At 35.2% G+C, this 23,606-nt stretch overlaps 1 protein-coding gene across 1 annotated transcript; it reads right to left on the reverse strand.

Moving 5' to 3' along the window:
• Nucleotides 1-1,913: 1,913 nt before the first annotated feature.
• LOC136028236 (uncharacterized) lies at nucleotides 1,914-21,194 on the reverse strand. Its single transcript, XM_065705966.1, has 3 exons — nucleotides 21,090-21,194; nucleotides 9,551-9,676; nucleotides 1,914-2,151 (listed from the first exon to the last, which is right to left on the reverse strand). Exons 1-3 carry the CDS (start codon nucleotides 21,103-21,105, stop codon nucleotides 1,991-1,993), a joined length of 303 nt encoding a protein of 100 aa, XP_065562038.1. The 5' UTR covers nucleotides 21,106-21,194; the 3' UTR covers nucleotides 1,914-1,990.
• Between the last annotated feature and the right edge of the window lie 2,412 nt (nucleotides 21,195-23,606).

Below are 23,606 nucleotides of genomic sequence, written 5' to 3' on the forward strand. Positions count from 1 at the left end.
TATATTAATATTGAACATATTATAAAAAGTAATGGAGCGCTATTTTTCTCGTTTTCTTTATGTTAAAAATGAGCATGGATTACGTAAAAAAATATCTGCTCAAAATAAAGAGCAGATTTGATACTTAAAACGAACAACAGTTTTAAAGCTACCTAATAAATTATTAACCCTAAGAAAATAAGCTAATTAATATTGATTTAAATGAAATAAAATTACACTGAAAGAAAATTTTGTCATATTCATTTTTGACACTGCCAGTTTTGCATCAACCTGGAAAATTTCCATTTATTGTAGCAGCGGTAAAATATAGAGTTCTTGCTCGTTTTTGTTTAGCAGGAATCCACAGGGCAGGATCGACTAGCTGTTGGTCCGGATTGGAAATATATATATATATATATATATATATATATATATATATATATATATATATATATATATATATATATATATATATATATATATATATATAACTCACCGCAGCACCAAGCCGCCTGAGGCCAATTCAGCTGCGCACGTTCCTCCTCCGTCACAATCTATTCAAAGCCTCCCAGTTTACACCCTACGAGGAAGTTCTCACCTCCTTTAAATCTTTCTTTATGACATCCTCCCACCCTAAACGAGGATAACCTGCTTTCCATTTAGCCTTAGACGGTTGGCCGAAAAGGACAATCTTCGTCATTTTGTCATCCTTTATTCGCAGAACGTGCCCTAGCCATCTCAACCTTTTTTTCATTATATCCTTAGAAAGCGGGATTTAACCACAGTTTTTGTACAGCCTATTTTTTGAAATACGGTCAGTCAGCTGGGTACCCAGAGAAATCCGTAGGTGATTTCTCTGGAAAACATCTTGCATATCTTCATTCGCTTCTTGGAGCGCCCATGCTTCAGAGCCATATTGGACCGGTGTCATCACTGTAGCTTCCAATATTCTAATCTTGGTTTGCAGACTTATATTTCTATTCTTTGGAACTTTTTTTTAACTGTGGAAAAACGCCCTGAGCCTTGGCTATTCCACTTTTAACATCTTCACTGCTCCCACCGTCTTTACTAATAATACTACCAAGGTAAGTGAAGCTGCCGACCTGATCAGTCGTTTCGTTACCCAACGTCACCTTTTCATCTTCACTTATTCCTAGTCTTAGTGACTTAGTCTTCTTAACATCAATTTCATATCTATTCCATCACCTTGAAGTCGGAAAACCTCAAAAAGTTCATTTTGCTCACCCTTTCATCTAGGATGCTTAAATTATCAGCATAATTTAAGTCCAAGAGATTTGTTAACATTTTGAGGAACAAATATCAGCATATGCCTTTTAAGTAAAGTGCAAATTATGTTCTGGCCTTGGGAAGGCATAGGGGGTTTTGAGCTCTAATCATTTTAATTTTTGCTCGTTTTGAGCTTGACTCGGTTATTTTTGTAATTTCTGTTCGTTTTCATTTATTTATCGATGCTGATTTGTTGTAGTTCTGCATGATAGATTATTTGATTCTATTTTTCTTCGTTTTTAATTTAATGGTGTTCTTTACTTTTCTTTGAAAACTTATTCTGTAGGAACAGTTTTATTTTATTTAATAACAATAAGAATACATTTAGACCTTTGGGCTCTTTCGTACAGGCACTGATAGGTTGTCGCATCTGATCTTGTCTAAAGTCACATACGAATGTTTTGCCACCATTAAAGTCACATTAATGCAAACTGTCCCTTCAAGAGTTCAAATGCTCTTTGACCTGGGAAATTTTTTTCCACACCTGTAACTTATTAGGTGTTTTCAATTATAAGCATGAAATAAGCAAAGGGCAATGACAAGGCTGTCGTAACAAAATGCAAATGATTCTTTGGACATAATTGCACAATTGATTCTAAAGTAGCCTTTTATTTTTGCCGCTGGCATTGCTATCGTACGAAATTCAATAAACTCAATAAAAGTATATTTTGAAAGTATAAAAGTTTTTTCTTAATAAAGAAAACACTAACAACTAAAATAATAGCTAAATCATGAATTTTTTTCTAATAGCGGAAAACAAACTATGGAAAGCCCAAACTGCTACTCCAAGCAACATCACAAGCACACCACCGAATACATAGTTTAATATCACAGCATCTTTTGTCGGTTCACGATTGACATTTTCTGAGTACCTCATATCTGGTCCTGTAAAGGAAACAATATTTTTAGTGGCCTTTCTAGTAGTTTTGCGAGAAAAGAGAATGATCTTGTAAGAAAAATTTATGAGAAACCTTGAAAAAAATAAACAGACCCGTTACACGAGCTGGTTTGTTTTTGAAATTATCTATAATTATTTATTATATTAATTCAAAATTTTTTTTCCACAAAATTAGTTTTTTAGAGAAATTTTAAGGGGCCTATTGCACCAAAAATAAGTAAACATAAGGCCAAATAATCTTCCAAGTATAAAACTACCACAAACCCCGTCAATAAACTAATATACCTAAAAAGAATAAAAATTACAATAAATAACCAAGCCAAACACAAAACAAGCATAAATTAACAAAAGTAGGGGTGACATCCACATGCGTTCTGAAGACCGGAACATATCTTGCATTTTACGTAAAAGAAACTACAGAAATAAAATTATTAAGACTTTAATAACTGTGTATTTATGTGTGTATATATTTATTTTTTACCGAAAATAGCTCCATATTTTTTTCGGAAAAATTTGTATCCTGAGATATTCTGGCCTGTAAAAGCGATCTTGATAGGTCATAAATTCGAAAAAATTCGTTAAGAGCCTTAATTTGTGAAAAAGTAATATGAGTGATGTCAGTTTTTAATACATCAGTGTTGCAATGAAGTTGGCGTACTTGTCACAGTTATGTGAAAAAATTGAAGATTTTCAGGCATGGAAAAGTTTATATTAAATTGCAACTGGTAATTGCAAAAATATTTGTAAATGTTTTGACAAGCAATTACAACAATTCAAAAACCCTAAAAAGAAAACCAAAGCTTATTGAAGCTTAGTAGAAATCGTTGTTAGAACTCGGACTTGATTTAATTTTCAAATATCTTTGAAAAGAGTATGAAAAGTGTGAAAGTCAGTGAACCTTTAATTGCGTTACGAAAAACTGGTAATTATAAAAGTGTGTTAATGTATTTTAAAAAGGGATTACAACAATTAAAAACCTAAAAAACGTTTGAAGCTTAGTAAAAATCGTTGTTAAAAAAACATTATTACCAATTTTTTTTTATTATAAGTATAAGCAATGTCTTTTTAAGACAGAATAAAAGCTAAAATATATTTAAGTTCAATTCATAATCACTAAAGTTATTATATGAGCTGTAAAAATATTTATGGTGCCTGAGCAATAATTTTAATGTTTCAATTCCAACTAGAGAAATGCCTGAAAATTTTAAAATTTGGTGTTTTTTTTTTAGATAAAATCAACTCGCTAAGTGATTAAGCTTACAGGTTTGAAAGCAACCAGTTATATTATGTCAGAAGGAAGGCAAAAAAAATACTTCCAGTTATTACAAATGATGATTATTTATTTTGACTAAGGATAATTCAAAAACCTTACAAAAAAAAAAGTTTGAATCTTGGCACATATCGTCGTTGGAAATCAGAATAGCTTCAATAATCAAATATCTTTGTGAAGGCTTCAGCATGAAATACATTAAATTGCGCAAAGAGAAAAAAACTGGTGATTTCAAAAACATTTGTATATATTTTCACAGGGGATTACAACAATTCAAAAGCCTTAAAAAAGAAAACCAAAAGTTTGAGGCTTAGTAGATATCGTTGTTAGAAATCAGACTTGCTTTAAAAACAAATTTCATACTGTTTAAAAACAGTATGAAAGGACATCAAATTGTCTTGAATTGTCTGCGGTTAGAAGGTAAGCGACAATGGGAATCCATATATAGAAGCCTGCCCTGTGCCTGGTGCTTTGGAGCAGCGGCGAAGCCGTCGGGCTCCTGGTACCATCAGTATATGTATATTAAACTTTCAATCAACATTCATTTTTTTAGTAAAGTGCAAATTATGCTCCGGTCTTCAAAGGCTTGAAGGTGTCGGCCCTGATATGGTTAATTTTTGCTCATTTTGAATTTGACCCAATTATTTGTTGAAATTTTTTTCGTTTTGAGTTTTTTTTATTTATGGATTGGGGTTAATGGTAGTTGTATTTGTTTTTGTTACCGTAATTTTCTTTTTTTGGGTTTCAAACCGATTTCGACTCTTGTTGTTAGAAAACCATCGCCAAGTGCTAAAAATTATGTTTTGACCAGGATGGGGCCAAAATTGCACAAAGCCTCCATTGAACTGGAGGTCCCAGGGACTTCTTGCTGTCTGGCGCCAGGCCGGCTTAGGCGCTTCATTGAATGCTTGGGAATATGTGTTAGTCCCCGTCCTGCACTGGTTCTGGGACCATTGTTTTTCCTAAGACCAAAATAATCTCGATGATTTAACGAATATGAAAATTGCAACTTGGAATGCTACAACGTTAAATAATAACTATCGTGTAAACATTTTGACTGACGAATTCAGACGCTTCGAACTGGACTTTTAAGGAGTTTCAGAAGCTCATATTGGAGAGATGACATTAAGTTATATAAAATTTATTTACTGAGGCAGGAAGGATGGTATACATAGATAAGGAGTAGGGCATGTGATGAATAAGAAAGCTGTCAAGTCTTGTTTAGCTTCGGAAGGTATTAATAATAGAATGTCAGCTCCTAATTTTATGAGTAAAAGTACAGAGTATCAGTCATAGTAGTGTATGACTGATACACTACTAATACGCTGATACACTGATATCACAGCAGAGATATTAGTGACTCAGATGAATTTTACTTGCAGCTACAGGAACGAATAGACACGATATCAGGTAGAAATATTGTGTTTTTATTATAAGATCTTAACGCCCAGTCCAGTAGAACTAGGGATAGATAGAATCCTAGTCTAGGTAAATTGGACGTAGAAAAAGAAACAGTAATTGCTAAAGACGACTGCAATTTTGTAGGTATGAAATCAAATTATAACCAATATTGCATATGGTCATAAAATGGCCAACAAGTTAACATGGTATTAACACGAAGGTAAGACAGCTAACCTTATTGGTTATCTTATTGTAAACCGAAGACTGGCTGTTTCAATACAAGATACAGGGGTATATAGGAGTGCTGCTATTGATGTTGAAAGTAAAGGTCACCTTTTAGTAGTGTCAAGAGTTAATTCGAAGAAAAAATCTAGGAAAAGGTGCTACATTACGGGAGGCTATGACGTTGGTTAATGAAAATGTCAGATAAACTTTCCAAGAACCGATGAATACTAAACGGGAGAGTTTAAATTTGACAATGTAGAAGATGGATGGAATGGTTTTAGGAAAATTATCTATGAAGTTACCGATGGGGTCTCAGGGAAGAAAATTAGGAGCCCAGTTAAGAATATCACTGAAAATGATATATGTTTAATAGAAAACAGGAGGAGCTTGTACAAGAACTATGTGAGTGATATTTTATATTATATGAAACTAAGAGAAATGTAAAGAAACTGAAGATATCAATAAAATATAGTCAAAAGAGATGTGAAGTGGAGGCCATGGATAAGATTGCTGAACACCTGGAAAATACAGCTGGACGGCATAATAGAAAAATATTGTACTGGCGTATTAATAATTAGATAGACAGTAGTCAATCTAGACTTGCCCCAGTTAAAGATAGGAATGGGGCCGCAATTAGTAATAATGAAAGAGTTAAAGAGAGATGGACAGAAAATTTTGAGGATGATTGAGACAGAAGAAAAAAATATAGAGGAGAATAAAAAAGTTTGTGACACCTTGGATGTGAAGAAAAATTTATTTTGTCACGAAGAATTTAGCGACAGTACTAAAAGGGTTAAAAAATAATAAGACTCCAGATGCTGAGAGTGTGGTAAATGAGTTTCTTAAATATGGTGGTTATGAGATTACAAATAAGTGACTGAAGATTATGTATATGATTTTTGAAACTGGGGAAGTACATAGCGGTTTTACGAAAACCAAATTAACCCAGATCAGAAGAGTAATAAGAGCGAGTATGGTAATTATAGAGGCATTAGTCTGACTTCTATTGGTAGCAAACTATCTAGTATGATAATATTTTTCTAGACTTAAAGATACGGTAGACGAAATTTTAAGGAAGGACAGTGCGGTTTTAGGAAGGGTAAAGGATGTGTCGACCAAAATTTCACTGTTAGATTAATAATTGAGAGGTGCCAGAGTCGTCAAAAATCTTTAGTGCTCAGTTTTGTAGTTTATGGGCAAGCATTTGATTCAGTTGATAGAAGCTTTAGCAAAGGCCTTAATCTTGTATGGTATACCAGACAAATGTGTTAAAGTGATTAGTGCTACATACGAGAATAACATTGCTACGGTTTAAGCTGGGTTTAAAAAGGGTTATGCTCTATCCCATTTATATGAATAGCATTGATATACTTTATCTTAAGAAGCACAGCAAACCCTTCTGGACTTAGACCATACTAAATATTAAAGCATCCTAGATGAAACTGTGATCAAAATTAAGGAATTTTCACAGGTTTTGTGAGTTCAGGGTGCTAGAATAGGTTCAAGATTAATGGTAAGAAGACCAAGTCGTGAAGGCTAGGAATAACTGAAGATGAAAATGTGACGTTGGAAGAATGATGGCGTAGTGAAGGTGTTAAAAGTAGAATAGTCAAGGCCCGGGGTGTTTTTTCACAGTTGAAAAAATTTTGTAAGAATAGGACCATAAGTTTGTGAACCAAGATTAGCACATGGGAGGCTACAATAATAACAGCGGTCAAGTATGTTTTTGAAGCAGGGGTAACCCGGAAAAGGGGAAAAGATTTGCTAGATGTTTTCCAGATAAATTGCCTACGGATTGTTTCGGTTACCCGACTGACTGACCGTATCTCAAACAGTAGGCTGTACAAAAATACTGGCTCAATTCCGTTTTCTGGGGCTACATTGAGAGAAAGGTTGAAGTGCTAGGGTACTTTCTGGGGATGAAGGATGACAGAATATCAAAGATTGACCTTTTCGTTCAATTGTCTACGTCTGAACAGAAAAGTTGGGTGGGTGGTCCTCGGTTGGGGTGGGATGATGTGGTAAGGAAAGGTTTAAAGAAAATAGGAAGTTCCCGGGATGGTTTAAAGAGGAAGGCTATGAATATAGTCAGACGGAGAAGGAGCCTGTGTTGGCCTTAGGTGGTTTGGTGCTGCGGCGAGTTGCTAGTAGTAGTAGTAAATTTTTTCTAGCATAACGAGCAAGGTACCCCGTATTATATACGGAACAAATTCTTTTCATTTTAATTTTCAATCTGTTCTTTACTTCCAGTTGAATGAATCTTTTTTTCATCTAACAAAACATAGAGCCCACTGCACTCTGTCTCAGATCTTAAATCCCAAAAAGTACGAACATGGCATCGGAAGACCAATTCTTGTTTGACCCTATATTTGTGGTTAAATAAAAAACATGTTTTTCAACTGAAAGTAAGGAGCAACGTTAAAACATAAAACGAATATAGATTATTCGAAATTGTAAAGTGGTTTCGACCTTCTCAATGCCCTGCTCTTTGTGCCAAAGCTATTTAGTACTTTTAAAAATCTTCCGATTGTAACTAAACGGCCCTTGAATTTTCTTCGAAAAAAAATTATTGAATTCGGACAAATGGTCAAACATTAAGCAAATAGTTAGGCATTCAGATGGCAGCATCCTTTTCCATATACGGGATAATTTCTATCCGTTTTAAGTTTTAAGGTTGCTTCTTACTTTCAGTTGAAAAGTGGTGTTTTTTCCATTTAGTTTCTGATTTTTTCCAAATAATATCGGGAAAATTCCGCCTCCCCCTATATGAAAAATTCCGTCCACCAAGAATTCCTTCATGCAAAGTTCATTCCATATAAAATACAGCCCCCCCCAAGGAAAATTTAATTCTTGCTGCAAATTCATCCCAGAAAATTTCTTGCAGACAGTTTCACCTGAAAGACTCTCCTTAGTATACTTCCGTTTAAAAGAAGTCTCAATATTTATTCTTTTTTTTTATTCTTTTCCGAATCATTCAGAGGATTTCTGGCAGGAAAACCCCTCCCAGAAATGCTTTACCCCACGGTTTATCACACGGAAAATTTCCCCATGGAATATTTCCCCTGGTAATAATTACCCCTTGGAGAATATCTCCTGCAGACCCCTTCCCCCTGAAGATACATAGAAAATTCCCCAAAAGAATTATAGCCCACTGAAAATTTTCGCGGTCAATTCCTCCAAAATGTCTCCAAATGAAAAATTAATTCACCAGAGAGAAAGTAATACGAATAAAAAAAATTTTGTTTACGAATTATGGTAAATTCCTCTGCGAAAATTTCTCCCTGAAAGTTAGTTCCCTGAAACTTCCCTCCCAACTATAAATTTTCCCGGTAGAAAATCCTCATCTGCAGAAAATTTTCCCCCTCCATTCCAAATGTCTGTATACTTCCCAGTAACAAATACTATATGTAGAAAATGGGCAAATTTCATAACTTGTACCCCTTTCTCTGGGAATAGGGGAGGGACCGTGTCATCCCGGAAGATATAGCTATTTGAACTTTCAATTATGCGAAACAATATGGCTATCTTGAAATTTTGATCGGTCGACTTTAGGGAAAAAGGGCATTGGAGGGAGGCTATATGCCTTCTAATCTTTTTGGTCACTTAAAAAGGGCACTAGGCAATTTCCATTCAAACGAACCCTCCCTAGATCTTCTAGGAGTATTGGTTCGATGCGATCACCCCTGGGAAGACAAAAAAAAAAAAAAAAAAAAAAAAAAAAACACATATCCATTATCTCTTCTAGCGAAAAACAAAAAAATTCAAATTTTGGCAGATGGGAGATGGAAACCTCTACATTAGGCTTCTCTAATGCATTGAATATTATGGTTTGATTTTCAATAAGATTCCTTGTTTTTTACAGACGCTTTTTCGAAAATCAGGCAAATTTTCTCAGGCTCTTAGCTTTTGAAGGGTAATATTAAACTTAATAAATGTTTCATATTTAGGATCAGAATAAAAAGTTTGATTCAAACACTGATTTGATTCTCTATTGTCATTCAAAATTCCGTTTTTTAGAGTTCCGGTTACTATTTGGAGGAGTTGCTCCTTACTTACAGTTCGTTACTATGAGCTGTATGATTTAAGAAATAATATTATTTTTTATCTTAAAAATACTGTATAAATATTCTACAATTAGATGAACAGGGATAAGAACAGGGATTTTCCAATTAATCCTATAATTTTTATTTAATATTGATTTTTCAGAATCTAGTATATATTCGACGTAAAATAGAAAGCGGTATTCTTTACTTGTATGGAATTAAGTAAAAAAAATAAACTAGAAGAAAATACTTGAAAAAACTAATGCTAGGGTGGATCTCTTAGAACTATTCGTTGCTCCAAATTTGCTATGGGATGTGGCCGTGAAATTCGGTGCCAAAAAGCGAAAGACAAGCAAAATAACAGAGCATTTTCTCCCACACTTATTCTTGTATTTTTAAATGTATAGGCACCATTTTCGTAAGCACAACGTTTGAGAAAACACATACTTGTTTTTCCCGCCTCCTTCTCGTCAAGCAACTGTTTCATTTCGGTGATTCTTTGTCGGAGCTCATTAATGGATTCATAGCTTTGTGTTCCGTCATTGTAGTGTAGAGAGTTCTGATGCGAGAAACCTACAAAAAAAGTAGAATTAGTGGTAAAAAGGCTTCAAGAATCTTTCAAAGATTTGTCGAATAAAAATCCTGGGAGGTGGATTGTCAGGTTTTGATGGATATCTAAAAGAAATTTTCAGCGATCTCCTTTTACAAATAGGTATCGAGAATGCTTAAGGTTTGAGCCAATAGATTAGTTTAGTAAAGAAACCAATCTATTACCATTTTTGTTCAAGTAAATAATGAACATGTTACTCTTCGCTGGATCCATCTTGAAACGGGGTGAAAAACTCGCATATAACAAATAATTTTCTTGGGAAAATAACGGCGTTTTGGTGCAAACAGGATCCCAAACCAACGCCACAAATAGCCAAGTTATCCAAATCACGTTTTATCAACATTGTATTTATGCAATTTTTTTTCTTATATAGAATTCATTTTCAAAATCCATTGTCAAGGAGTAGCTAATTAAACTTTTTCTCTAAGTTTTCCCATGTTTATTTTCGCTTTGAAAATTTATTATTAAGACAAAAGGAGATAATACTTACCATTTCTAAATTTCTTCGACGATATTCTTCAACATTTAAGTATACCATTTACCTTTTGCTGATTTTAATTTTTGCTTTTGAGTAGTTGATTTTTTGCTCATGAGTAATGTTTTTGTTTGTCTTAATTTTGGATTTGTATTACTTATTGCGTATTTTTCACAATCGAAACAGAAGCAATGTTGCGTTCCACACGGACTATTGTAAATTATTTTGAGGTAATAGACTTACCAGTGTTGCAAACAGTTTGAGAAAACACTGTTCCAGTTTTCCCAATGGAATTGTAACGCAGAAGATTGGTTAGCACCACCTAACAGTAGGTTGAAAATTTACCACTTGTGTTGCTCCATTTCATTGAGAACCGAAAAAAAGTTTAATGGTAAGGGCAGGAAAAATAAACCTAAGGCTATAAAGACTGCCAAGATCTGTCATGGGATATTTTTTTTTTACAGGCAGGAATCAGAACTTGGCTAATAATTGCTTGCTCACTTCTTTTGTGGGTTTCTCAAAGAAAACCAATTGGCTCTTTAATAGTTAAACAGGCACATATGAAGGACAAAATCAAGTTTGTCAAACCCTCCCACTCTTGCCCTCAGCCAACACTCTTTTCTCTCCAACATGCAATATTTATCGTGTAGTTGTCTCTTTTAAAAAGTTGAGTCTCACTACTAAATGCTTGAGTCTCACTACTAAATGCATGCCTCTTTCAGACTAAAATCTTGCATAAGTGCCTCGTGGTTATTGTGGAAACTTTATTTATTTCGAAGCAAGTTCAATGCTTTATTAAGATTAAATAAAAAAAAAACTAATTTTTTTAGCTGAAAGTAAGGAGCGACATTAAAACTTAAAACGAACAGAAATTACTCCATATATGAAATGGGTTGTCCCCTCCGCAATCCCTCGGTCTTTACGCTAAAGCTTTTAATTGTTTTAAAAGGTAGAATTGTGGCAAAGAGTCAAACTTTAGCGTAAAGAGCGAGGGATTGCGGAGGGGACAACCCATTTCATATACGGAGTAATTTCTGTTCGTTTTAAGTTTTAATGTCGCTCCTTACTTTCAGCTAAAAAAATTAGTTTTTTTTATTTAATTTCTGAACGTTTTTGAATTATTGCATGTTTGGTTTTTGCTCTCCGTACATAAATTATTAAAATGAAATTTCTATATTAATTCTTTTTTTGGCTAAATGGCTTTCTCTTGGTTTTGATCAGACGATTTTGAAAAATAAGGGGTGGGGAAGGAGTCCTAGTTGCCCTCCAAATTTTTTGTTACTTAAAAAGGCAACTAGAACTTTTAATTTTTAACGAACGTTTATTAGTAAAAAATATACGTAACTTAAGAATTAACTTACATAACAAACTTTCATAATCCTATATTTTTATTATGTATACGAGGGGTTTGTACCCTCGTTAATACCTCGCTCTTTACACTAAATCGTAAGTTTTGTCCCAAAAAGGCCGTAGAATAAATAGTTGAAATTACTAAAAATACTTTAGCATGAAGAGCGAGGTATTTATCTCCTCCTAAATACCTCGCTATTTATGCTAAAGGGTTTTTAGAACCCCTCATATGCGTAATAATCTCTGTTCGTTTTAAGTTTCAACGCTACTCCTTCCTTTCATTTGAAAAAACGTTTTCATGTTTATTTTTCATTGTTTTCTTATAGTAATGCTAGAAAATCCTGCCCCCTTTTCATTGAATTTTTCTTCCCCCATGACAGATTCCTCCAAGGAAAGATCCTCCAACATAGCCCCCTCGCCTCAGCCCCACCCCGAAACAAAATAAAATCCCCCTGAAAACGTCTGTACACTTCCCAATAACCATTACTATATGTAAACACTGGTCAAAGTTTGTAACTTGCAGCCCCTCCCCCAGGGATTGTGGGGGAGTAAGTCATCCCCAAAGACATAGTTATTATAGTTTTCGACTATGCTGAACAAAATGGCTATCTCAAAATTTTGATCCGTTGACTTTGGGAAACAAATGAGCGTGGGAGGGGGCCTAGATGCCCTCCAATTTTTTTGGTCACTCAAAAAGGGCACTAGAACTTTTCATTACCGTTAGAATGAGCCCTCTTGCGACATTCTAGGACCACTTGGTCGATACGATGACCCCTGGGAAAAAGAAAAAAAAACAAACAAACAAATAAACACGCACCCGTGATTTGTCTTCTGGCAAAAAATACAAAATTCCACATTTTTGTAGATAGGACCTTGAAACTTCTACAATAGGGTTCTCTGATACGCTGAATCTGATGGTGTCATTTTCTTTAAGATTCTACGACTTTTAGGGGGTGTTTTTCCCTATTTCTTAAATAATGCAGATTTTCTCAGGCTCGTAACTTTTGATGGGTAAGACTAAACTAGATGAAACTTATATATTTAAAATCAGCATTAAAATGCGAGATCAAAATTCAATTTTTTAGAGTTTTCGTTACTGTTGAGCCGGGTCGCTCCTTACTACAGTTCGTTACCACGAACTATTTGATACATCATAAGAAATCAACTCAGTAATCGATGGAAATCAATTTAGTTCCTTAATCCAGAGGCACCACTATGGCGAGGGAGTTAGTTTTCCCTTTTATAAAGTTGGATATAAAGTTTTTATAAAGTTTCATTTGTCAGAAGCATCGCTATAGCGTTGCCTATAATAAAGGTCATAGGGCTCCAATGTTTTTATGGCACTTGGTATTAACCAAGTGACATACAGTAATCGCAAATTCTGTCGGTCTGTCTGTCGGTCTCGGTTTTGCTACTTTAGGCACTTCCAGGTAAGCTAGGAAGATGAAATTTGGCAGGCGTATCAGGGACCGGACCAGATTAAATTAGAAATAGTCGTTTTCCCGATTTTACCATCTGGGGAGAGGGGGAAGTGGGGGCCCGTTAATTCGGAAATAATAGAAAAATTGAAGCATTTTTAACTTACGAACGGTTGATCAGATCTTAATGAAATTTGATGTTTGGAAGGACATCGTCTCAGAGCTGTTATTTTAAATCCCGACCGGATCTGGTGATATTGGGGGGTAGTTGGGAGGGGGAAACCTAAAATCTTGGAAAACACTTAGAGTGGAGGGGTCGGGATGAAACTTGGTGGGAAAAATAAGCACAAGTCCTAGATACATGATTGACATAACCGAAACGGATCCGCTGTCTTTGGGGTAGTTGGGGGGGGGGGGGTAATTCTGAAAAATTAAACAAAAATGAGGTATTTTTAACTTACGAACGAGTGATCGGATCTCAATGCAAATTTGATATTTAGAAGGACCTCGTAACTCAGATCTCTTATTTTAAATCTCAACCGGATCCAGCGTAATTGGGGGGGGGGGGGGTAGTTGGGGGAACCGGAAATCTTAGAAAATACTTAAAGCGGTGAGATCAGGATGAAACTGGATGGGAAGAATAAAAACCTGTCTAAGATACATGACTGACATAACCGGACCAGATCTGTTCTCTTTTGGGTAGTTGAGGGGGGGGGGGGTTAATTCTGAAAAACTAAAAAAATGAGGTATTTTTAACTTACGAACGGGTGATCGGATCTCAATGAAATTTGATATTTAGAAGGATATCGTGTCTCAAAGCTTTTATGTTAAATCCTGACCAGATCTGGTGACAATGGTGGGGGAGTTGAGAGGGGGAAACTTAAAACTTGGAAAACACTTAGAGTGGAGGGATCGGGATGAAACTTGGTGGGAAAAATAAACACAAGTCCTAGATACATGATTGACATAACCGGAACGGATCCGCTCTCTTTGGGGTAGTTGGGGGGATTAATTCTGAAAAATTAGAAAAAATGAGGTATTTTTAACTTACGAACGGGTGATCTAATCTCAATGAAATTTAATATTTAGAAGGATATCGTGTCTCAGAGCTCTTATTTTAAATCTCGATCGGATCTGGTGACATTGGGGGAGGGCTGGGAGGGGGAAACGTAAAACCTGGAAAATCCTTAGAGTGGAGGGATCGGGATGAAAGTTGGTGGGGAAAATAAGCACAAGTCCTAGATACATGATTGACATAACCGGAACGGATCCGCTCTCTTTGGGGTAGTTGGGGGGGTCAATTCTGAAAAATTAGAAAAAATGAGGTATTTTAAATTACGAACAGGTGATCGGATCTCAATGAAATTTGATATTTAGAAGGATATCGTGTCTCAAAGCTCTTTTTTTAAGTTACGACTGGATCTGGTGACATTGGGGGGAGTTTGGGGTGGGGGAACCTAAAAGGATGGAAAACACTTAGATTGGAGGGATCGGGATGAAAATTGGTGGTAAAAATAAGCAGAAGTCTTAGATACGTGATTTACATAATTGGAACGGATCCGCTCTATTGGGGGAAAAAATTAGAAAAATGACATATTTTCAACTTACGAAGGAGTTATCGGATCTTAATGAAATTTCATATTTAGAAAGACCTCGTAACTCAGATCTCTTATTTTAAATCTCAACCGGATCCAGTGTAATTGGGGGGGGGGGGCAGCTGGGGGTACCGGAAATCTTTGAAAATACTTAAAGCGGTGAGGTCAGGATGAAACTGGATGGGAAGAGTAAAAACCTTTCTAAGATTCGTGACTGACATAACCGGACCGGATCTGCTCTCTTTGGTGGAGTTGGGGGGGGGGGGTAATTTTGAAAATTTAGGTATTTGTAACTTACGAAAGGGTGACCAGATCTTAATGAAAATTGATATTTAGAAGGATCTTGTGCTTCAAAGCTCTAATTTTAAATTCCGACCAGATTCTGTGACATTGGGGGGAGTTGGAGGGGGAAACCGGAATTCTTGGAAAACGTGAAAATTGGGGTATTTTTATCTTACAAATAGGTGATCGGATCTTAATGAAATTTGATATTTAGAAGGAATTCATGTCTCAGAGTTCTTATTTCAAATCCCGACCAGATCTTTTGACACTGGGGGGAGTTGGAGGGGGAAATCTTGGGAAACACTTTGAGTGGAGGAATCGGGATGAAGCTTGGTGGATAGAATAAGCAAATGTCCTTGATACGTGATTGACGGAACCGTACTGGATTCGATCTCTTTGGGGGAGTTGGGGGGAGGGGTTCAGTGATTTTGCGAGTTTGGTGCTTCTGGACGTGCTAGGACGATGAAAATTTGTAGGCGTGTCAGGGAGCTGCACAAATTGACTTGATAAAGTCGTTTTCCCAGATTCGACCATCTGGGGGGCTAAAGGGAGAGGAAAAATTAGAAAAAGTTAGGTATTTATAACATACGAGTGGGTGATCGGATCTTAATGAATTTTGATATTTAGAAGGACATCGTGACTCAGAGCTCTTATTTTAAATCCTGACCGGCATTAAGCCTCTTGTTTTCCTTTTAAATCAATCTATTGATTCATGGAATTTTGTTACAGCTCATACCATATGATCTCTTGGCTCTTAGCTCTTCATGCCTCGTCACAAGTGCCATATGAGCTCTTAGCTCTTGTTTATTATTAATATCATTTTTCCCAGGGTCCCTTCATATGTAAGGGGTGATCGTATAAACTGCAAAGTTGGCTCATTCGATTGGAAATTTACAGTTCTAGTGCCCTCTATAAGAGTCAAACGTGATGGGAGGGCAACCAGCCTCCCCACGACCTTTTTTCCCAAATACATCTGATAAAAATTTTAAGGTAGCCATTTTGCTAAAAATAGTTCAAAGACCATATAACAAAACCTTCGGGGTCGACAAAATCATCCAAGCCCAGGGGCAGGCGTTTTAATTTATGACCTGGGGGCAAATGTGGTTTTAATAGAAGGGATGCTCATATAAACTTCAGAGAGGGCTCATTTGATCAGAAATTAAAAGTTCTAGCTCACTTTTACAGAGTCAAAAGTGATCAGAGGGCACTCTCCCTCTTCCCCAAATACATCCGATAAAAATTTTGAGATAGCATGTTTGTTAAAAATAGTTACAAGATCATATAACAAAAATTCCGGTGTCGACACCCCCCCCCCAGGGACAGACGTCGTAAGTTATACCCTGGGGGCAAATTTGATTCATATGGAAGGATGCTCGTATAAACTTCAGACAGGCCTCATTTGATTGCAAATTGAAAGTTCTAGCTCATTTTTTCAGAGTTAAAAGAAATCGGAGGACAACTATCCACCCTCCACACCCATTCCCCTGAATGTATTAGATAAAAATTAAAAATTTTGAAATACATATTTTGTTAAAAATAATTAAGAGGCTAGATAACAAAAATTCTGGTGTCCACACAACATCCCAGGGCCTGGGGGCAGGCGTTGTAAGTTGTGCCCTGGGGGCATATATGGTTCTTATGGAAGGGATACTCGTATAAACTTCAGAGAGAGTTCATTTGTTTCGAAATTGAAAGTTCTAGTTCACTTTTTAAAAGTCTAAAGAGATCGGAGGGCAAATATCCTCCCAAGCTCTTTTTCCCCAAATGCAACAGAGAAAAACTTTGAGATAGCCCTTTTTTTTAGAAAATTTAAAAATTCATATAACGAAATCTCTGGTGTCGACATAACCTCCCAGGGGCAGTCATTTTAAGTTATGCCCCGTGGGCATATATGGTTCTTATGAAAGGAATGCTCGAATTAACTTCAGAGAGGGCTCATTTAATTGGAAATCGAAAGTTTTAGTTTATCTTTTGAGAGTCAAAAGAGATTCAGAAGCAACTACTCCCATCCCACGCTCTTTTCCCCCTAAGCCTTCCAATTAAAATTTTTGAGATAGCCATTTTGATAAAAATAGTTCAAAGTTCATAGAACGAAAACTCCAATGTCTACCCAACAAACTTCGGTTCCTACAAAGCCCCCCAGGGTCCGGAGGCAGGCGTTGTAAGCTATGCTCTGGGGGCATCCATGGTTCTTATGGAAACGAAGCTCGTATAAACTTAAGAGAGGGTTCATTTGATTCGAAATTGAAAGTTCTAGTTAAATTTTTAAGAGTCAAAAGAGATAGGAGGGCAACAAGTCTCTCCCCCTCCACGCCCTTTTTCCTCAAACCCATTCGATAAGAGCTTTGAGATAGCCATTCATTAAAAAATAGTTCGAAGATCATATAAACAAAACTATGGTATCAAAACGACCTCCCGAGCCCGGGGGCAGGCCTTGTAAGTTATGCTCTGGGGGCATATATGGTTCTTATGGAAAGGATGCTCATATAAACTCCAGAGAAGGTATTTGATGGGAAATTGAAACTTCTAGTTCAGTTTTTGAGAGTCAAAAGAGATCGGAGGGCAACTAGCCCACCCCTCGCCAATTTCCTGAGACCCATCCTATGAAAACTTTTAGAAAACCATTTTGTTAAAAAAAGTTCAACGGTCAGATAAGAAGAACTGCGGCATGGATACAATCCATCAGGGACCGCGGGTAGACGTTCTAAGTTGTGACCCTCTTTTCCTTCTTTTCTTACCTTCTTTACTCCAAAGGCGTCCAAACGAATATTTTATATAGCAATTTTGTTCAAAATAAAGCAAAGAAAATATAACAAAAACTCCAGGGATGAAACAGCACCGCTCTAGTATCGGGGGGCAAGTGTTGTAAAATATGCCTAGGGGCATTGGTAAATGAAAGTTCTAGTTACATTTTTAAGAGTGATCAAAAGTGATTGGAGGGTATCTACCCCCCAAGTTTTTTCCCCCAAATAAATCCGATCAGAATTAAGAGATAGCCATTTTATCTAAAGTAGTCCAAAATTCAAATTACTATAAATAAGGGGTTGAGAAATCCTCTATAGCACCTGGACAAGAATTGCAACTTATGTAAGTTGTAAGTTCTTAAAAATCGAAAGTGATCAAATAGTAACAAGGCCCCTCCCTTGTGCCTTTTTTCTTCAAATATATCTTATCAAAATTTTGAATTAATCATTTTGTTCAAATCAGTCAAAAATTCAAACTACTATAACTTACGTGGTTGACAAATGTTCTCTAGCCCCTTGGGCAAGGATTGTAACTTGTGTAACTTGTCCATTATTAGAAAATAAGGTTCTGTGGAAGGGGTCGTATTAACTTTGGAGGCGGCTCATTCGATCGGAAATTAAAGCTTTTAGCTCTTTTTTAAGAGTCAAAAGTGATCAATGGCCAACTAGCCCACGCCCCACTTTCCCAAAGGGCGTCTGGTCAAAATTTGGACTTAATCATTTTGTTCAAAATAGTTCAAATGCCAAATAACTATGCTTCCTGGGTTGACACACCTCAGCCTCAGGGAAATGGCTCTGAGTTATGGAACCTAATTAATGTTACTTGATATTTTGTTTACTTTGATACTTGGATTTGGATTTAGTGTTTTACGTGGTAACTTCGATTTACGGTGCAAGCTACTTATTGTTACTTTGATACTTGGTTAACTTTAATCATTTCTTTACTTCAATATTTTGGTACTTTTATATTGTTACTTAATGCTGGTTTTGATACGTTCAAAAAAGCTTGATGTTGAAAAAAGTTTTATTTTGAAATAAGGAGTTTTTAATGATTTGAAAATGTTTGCCATAAAAAAAATTAACTAAAAAAACTCTCTGAAAGTTTGTTGCCTAATTTTATCCGAAAGAATTGGGGTTATGTACTTCTAATGAATGGTGTCTTCACTACAAACAAGAGTACGACTTCTACCCCCTAACGGTAAAAATATCATTCTCTTAGTTAAATAGCCAATTCTCTTACTTAGAATTATCATTCTCTTACTTAAGTGGCTACAAAATTCTGCAAAATTAGTTTACCTTTTTTTATCATTATAATAATTGGGAGAACAGAATTCAAACACAAGTGAGAATCGGATAAAAAATTGCTTGCTAGACCGCGGTCGTTTTCAGGGAGTAGTGGTCATGTATTTCTAATGAATGGTATCTTCACCACCAACAACAGCATTGTTACTGCCCATTTCTCTAACGGTACAAGTATAAGGCCTACTGCGTATTTGGCTCTTTACTAAACGAAATTATATTACAAAAATTTTCTTTTGTTCTTATTAAAAGATTGAAAATAAAATAAATATTGAAGTGAAACCAGACAAGGGTTCAGCAATTTGCCCACTAAGCGCTGCAGCTTTTACCATTCCCGAAGTTTTGGGGATTTTCCCAAAAATCTTACATTTCCTAAGTATTTTGATATAGGGAATTTTGAAAAACTTAAAAATTTGGTAATCAAAACGAATAGAAATTAATTAGAAAAAAACTTTTCGAAAAAGAAGTTTACTAAAGAAAACTAAAGGCCATATTAAATTAAGATCTGAAGAAATAGAAGCCTACATCAACTCAAAATTAACGACGCAGTAGGTTTTAGACTTTTGCAGTGAAAGAAGGGAGCAAAACACAAAATCTTATTTGTAGAGATTTTTGTTTGTTTCAAGCTGGATTTATATACTCAGTTTAAGTTTTACTCGTTTTAAGATTTATTTACTCACTTATAATAGAAACTCTTGTTTGATTGTTTTCTATGATCTTTATTAAGATATATTATAAGAAATCAGCCCAGCAATCTATTAAAATCCACTTAGCTCATAAATCCAGAGGCACCATTATGGCGACGGAGTTAGTTTTCTCTTTTATAAAGTTGAATCTCGCTACTAAATGCATGCCCCTTCCAGACTAAAATCTTGCATAAGTACCTCGTGGTTATTCTGAAAACTTTATTTGTTCCAAAACAAGTTTAACACTTTATTTCGATGCACCATAAGAAATCAACTCAGTAATCGATTCAAATAAATTTAGTTTATTAATTCAGAGCCAAAACTAAGGAGGGGGAGTTAGTTTTCCCTTTTATAAAGATGATCCTCATTACTAAATGCATGCCCCTTACGGGCCAAAATCTTGCATAAGTGCCTCGTGGTTATTCTGAAAACGTTGTTTGTTTCAAAAAAAGTTCAATGTTTTATTTAGATACATCATAAGAAATCAACTCAGAAATTGATTAAACTCGATTTAGTTCATTGATCAAGAGGCACCACTAAGGCGAGGAAGTATGTTTTCCCTTTTGTAAAGTTGATTCTCACTACTAAATGCATGTCCCTTACAGACCAAAATCTTGCATTAGCTGCCTCGTGGCTATTCTGAAAACTTTATTTGTTTCAAAATAAGTTCAACGTTTATTTAGATACATCATAGGAAATCAGCTCAGTAATTGACTAAAATCAATTTAATTCATTAATCCAGAGCCACTACTAAAGGGAGGGAGTTAACTACCCCACATAATTTGAAAAATATACTTTTTGGTTTAAAAAAAGCTTTTAATCTCTATTAAAAAATCTAAAAAATCTAGTCCGTAGTATTAATATGATGAATACCATTTTGACAGTAAATTCCAAGACTCAAACTAATCACTCGCTTGTCGTTCAACTTAATTTTTTCTTAGCAAGGCGGCTAATTAGCTAAGCGCTATTGATTTACGCAAATCGCTGCATACAAATTGGACTGAAAAATCTAAGGATAGTAATGATATGATTTTATTTGTTTTAAGTTTACTTTCTGTCTTTTTTCTCGCTTAAAAAAATTCTTTAAAGAGTCAACAATAGTATGAAACTATAAAAAAACACATTCCAGCTAATAGGCTTTTAAGGGAAATTGGATTATGGTTTACTGAATAAGTAAACCATAACGGAGCCAATATTACATAGCAAATAAAGAGTTTGTAAATATTCTGGGTTATAAACCAGTGTGAATTTAAGGCACTTAAAACAATGAATTCAAGAAGAAATCTAAAGGGTTTGGAATGTAAAATAGAAGGTAGAATAAGGTTTAGTAGAAAAATTATCAAGCGATAACTAAACGTATTGGATTTCATCTTCAAATTTGTTGCTTGTACATTTTTGTCTTATATTCAGATAAATCAGTGTATTTACGGCAGGTGTGCTGCGATGAAGCATTAATTCTAGTGATTCAGTAGCAGAGAATAGGACGTGAGCCAGCAATAGAATTACATTTCTAGTCATTATACTTACCTCGATTTAGATCCATTTATAGATTAAACTAAGCAATGACTCCTTTATTCCTTGTTCTTAAATCAATACTGAATCGGGTGGGAACTAATTCTAAGATTTTGAACGAAAGTCCCTAGTAATGCGCCTAATCGGTTTCTTCATCTGCCATCTACTTATAACGCATTTGAATCTTCTCTTGGTAACTTTCACTTGGGGCAAAAATGGAAAATGACTCCTTCTCTCGGGGAATTGTATATTGTCCTCATACCGATCTGATTTCAGCTGATTTGGCTAATTAAATTCTAAATTTAATTATCCTATTCTAAATTCTAATTTGACTTTAATTACCAACTTGGTTTCCAAAAATACAGATGATATCAAGACAAATACAAAAACATGAACTAACGTTTTAGCCAAGAAAACCCAAGGAAAATATTGTGCAAAAATTAATGTCTTACATTGCAAATCACCTGAACTTATAGTTAAATCTGGCATAAATGAAAGAAGGCGGCAGTGGGACAAATATTAGAAATGTTAATATTTGTTTGAAACGTATGGATTCCTACAAGATTGGGAGCTACAGGTAATCCACTAAATTATAAATGAAGGTTACATAGTGGGTCCCTGGTTCTATGAATAACCCTGTCACCCCCTCCCTTGCACACAAACGGATGTGGTAATTATTTTTAGACTCGTGCTCAATCAAGAATATTTAGAAAATGTTCAAAAATGCTCCAATGTTAAAGACTGAATATCAAATTAAACGATATTTCTTTTAAACTTGTATCTTCTTTTATAAGAGCAGTTAAAAGCGATCATGACACCAATCAATTCTGTGTGAGAAAAAACAATATTTAGATTTTGTAAGCTGATGCAATCCATTTATATCTTTTCCGAGGAAACACTCTAGTGTTGCGTACAGTAGAGATATTTTATTTCTTGTTTTGAGTTTGAGTTATTGTAGGTTTCTACGTCTTTTGATCTTAAGTTTAATATTGCCTTTACTTTTCCTTAGAAAACTTCGCTTTCGGAAAGTTTTTTTTTTAATTTATCTCTGTGTGTTTTTGATTGCCAAAGCTTCAAGTTTTTCAAAATTCCTGTTTGAATTCTTATTTTTATTCCAAATAGATTAACAGTTTTGGTAAGAACTAATAGATTAAACTGAATGTTGGATACATAACTAAATTAATTGCTGAAAGCCCACCAGCTCAAGATCTTGTTTCATCTAGACCGGATTTAAAGCTTTTATCCTTCTAGGCCCAAGCTTTTTTGCCCCTTCGTTTTTGCAAGGTTCTCCGTGAAATCCCAGAAACTTCGAGAAATGTGAAAGCCGCAGGGCCTTGATGGCCTATTGGTGATTCCTGATCTTGTTTCGCTGTAATTTTTTATTTTATTTTCAATGTTGTAATAAGAACAAAAGAAACTATTTGTAAAGGCGTCAAATACGCAGTAGGCCTTATGCTTTTACCGCTAGAGAAACGGACAGTAATCATACTCTTGTTCGTAGTGAAGAAACCGTTTAGCAGAAGTACATAACCCTACTCCTGGAGAGCGACGACGGTCTAACAACCAATCCTTAATTCTCACTTGTGTTTATTTCTGTTCTCCCAATTATTATAGTAAAAAAAAGGGTAAACCAATTTGGTAGAACTTTGTAGCCACTTAAGTAAGAGAATGATACTTCTACCGTTTGGGAAAAAGGGCAGCAGCCATATTCTTGTTTGTAATGAAGATACCATTCATTAGAAGTACATAACCTCGTTTTTTTCGGAAAGAATTGGGAAAAAAGCTTTCGTGAAGTTCTTATTAATTAATTTTATTCATTTTTTGATTGCGAAAAGTTTCACGTTTTTTTAAAAAAAAACTCTTATTTCAAAGTAAGATAGCTTTCATTAAAGTATCAAAACTAGTATCAAAGTACCAAAGCATCAAAATGAATAAAGGATCTAAAATAACACGGTATCAAAGTAAGCGAGGTATCAAAAGTAATATTAAGTAACTTTAAATACTTACAGCCATGGCACCATAAATTGAAGTTACCACATACATCACTAAATCCAAGTTTCAAAGTAAAAAAAAAGTATTAAAGTTTCAATAATTAAGTTTCGTAGCTCAGAGCCATTTCTCCGTGACTAGTGAATCAAACAGTTCGTGGTAACGAACTGTAGTAAGGAGCGATCCGGCTCAATCGTAACCAAAACTCTAAAAAATTGAATTTTGATATAAATAGCTACATCAAAAGAATCGCATTTTAATGCTGATTTTAAATATATAAAATTCATCAAGTTTAGTCTTAGCCATCAAACGTTACGAGCCTGAGAAAATTTGCCTTATTTAGGAAAATAGGGGGAAACACCCCCTAAAAGTCGTAGGATCTTAACGAAAATGACACCATCAGATTCAACGTATCAGAGAGCCCTACTGTAGAAGTTTCAAGCTCCTATCTACAAAAATGTGGAATTTTGCATTTTTTGCCAAAAGACAAATCACGGGTGCGTGTTTATTTGTTTTTTGTTTTTTTTTTTTTTCCCAGGGGTC

The sequence above is a fragment of the Artemia franciscana genome, chromosome 1, assembly GCF_032884065.1.
Source record: "Artemia franciscana chromosome 1, ASM3288406v1, whole genome shotgun sequence".
Taxonomy (NCBI): Eukaryota; Metazoa; Arthropoda; class Branchiopoda; order Anostraca; family Artemiidae; genus Artemia; species Artemia franciscana.

Coding starts and splice junctions, on each gene's coding strand:
- LOC136028236 (XM_065705966.1), bottom strand. Junction 2,152..9,550: donor GAAGGAGGCGGGAAAAACAA/GTATGTGTTTTC, acceptor TTTCCTTTACAG/GACCAGATATGAGGTACTCA.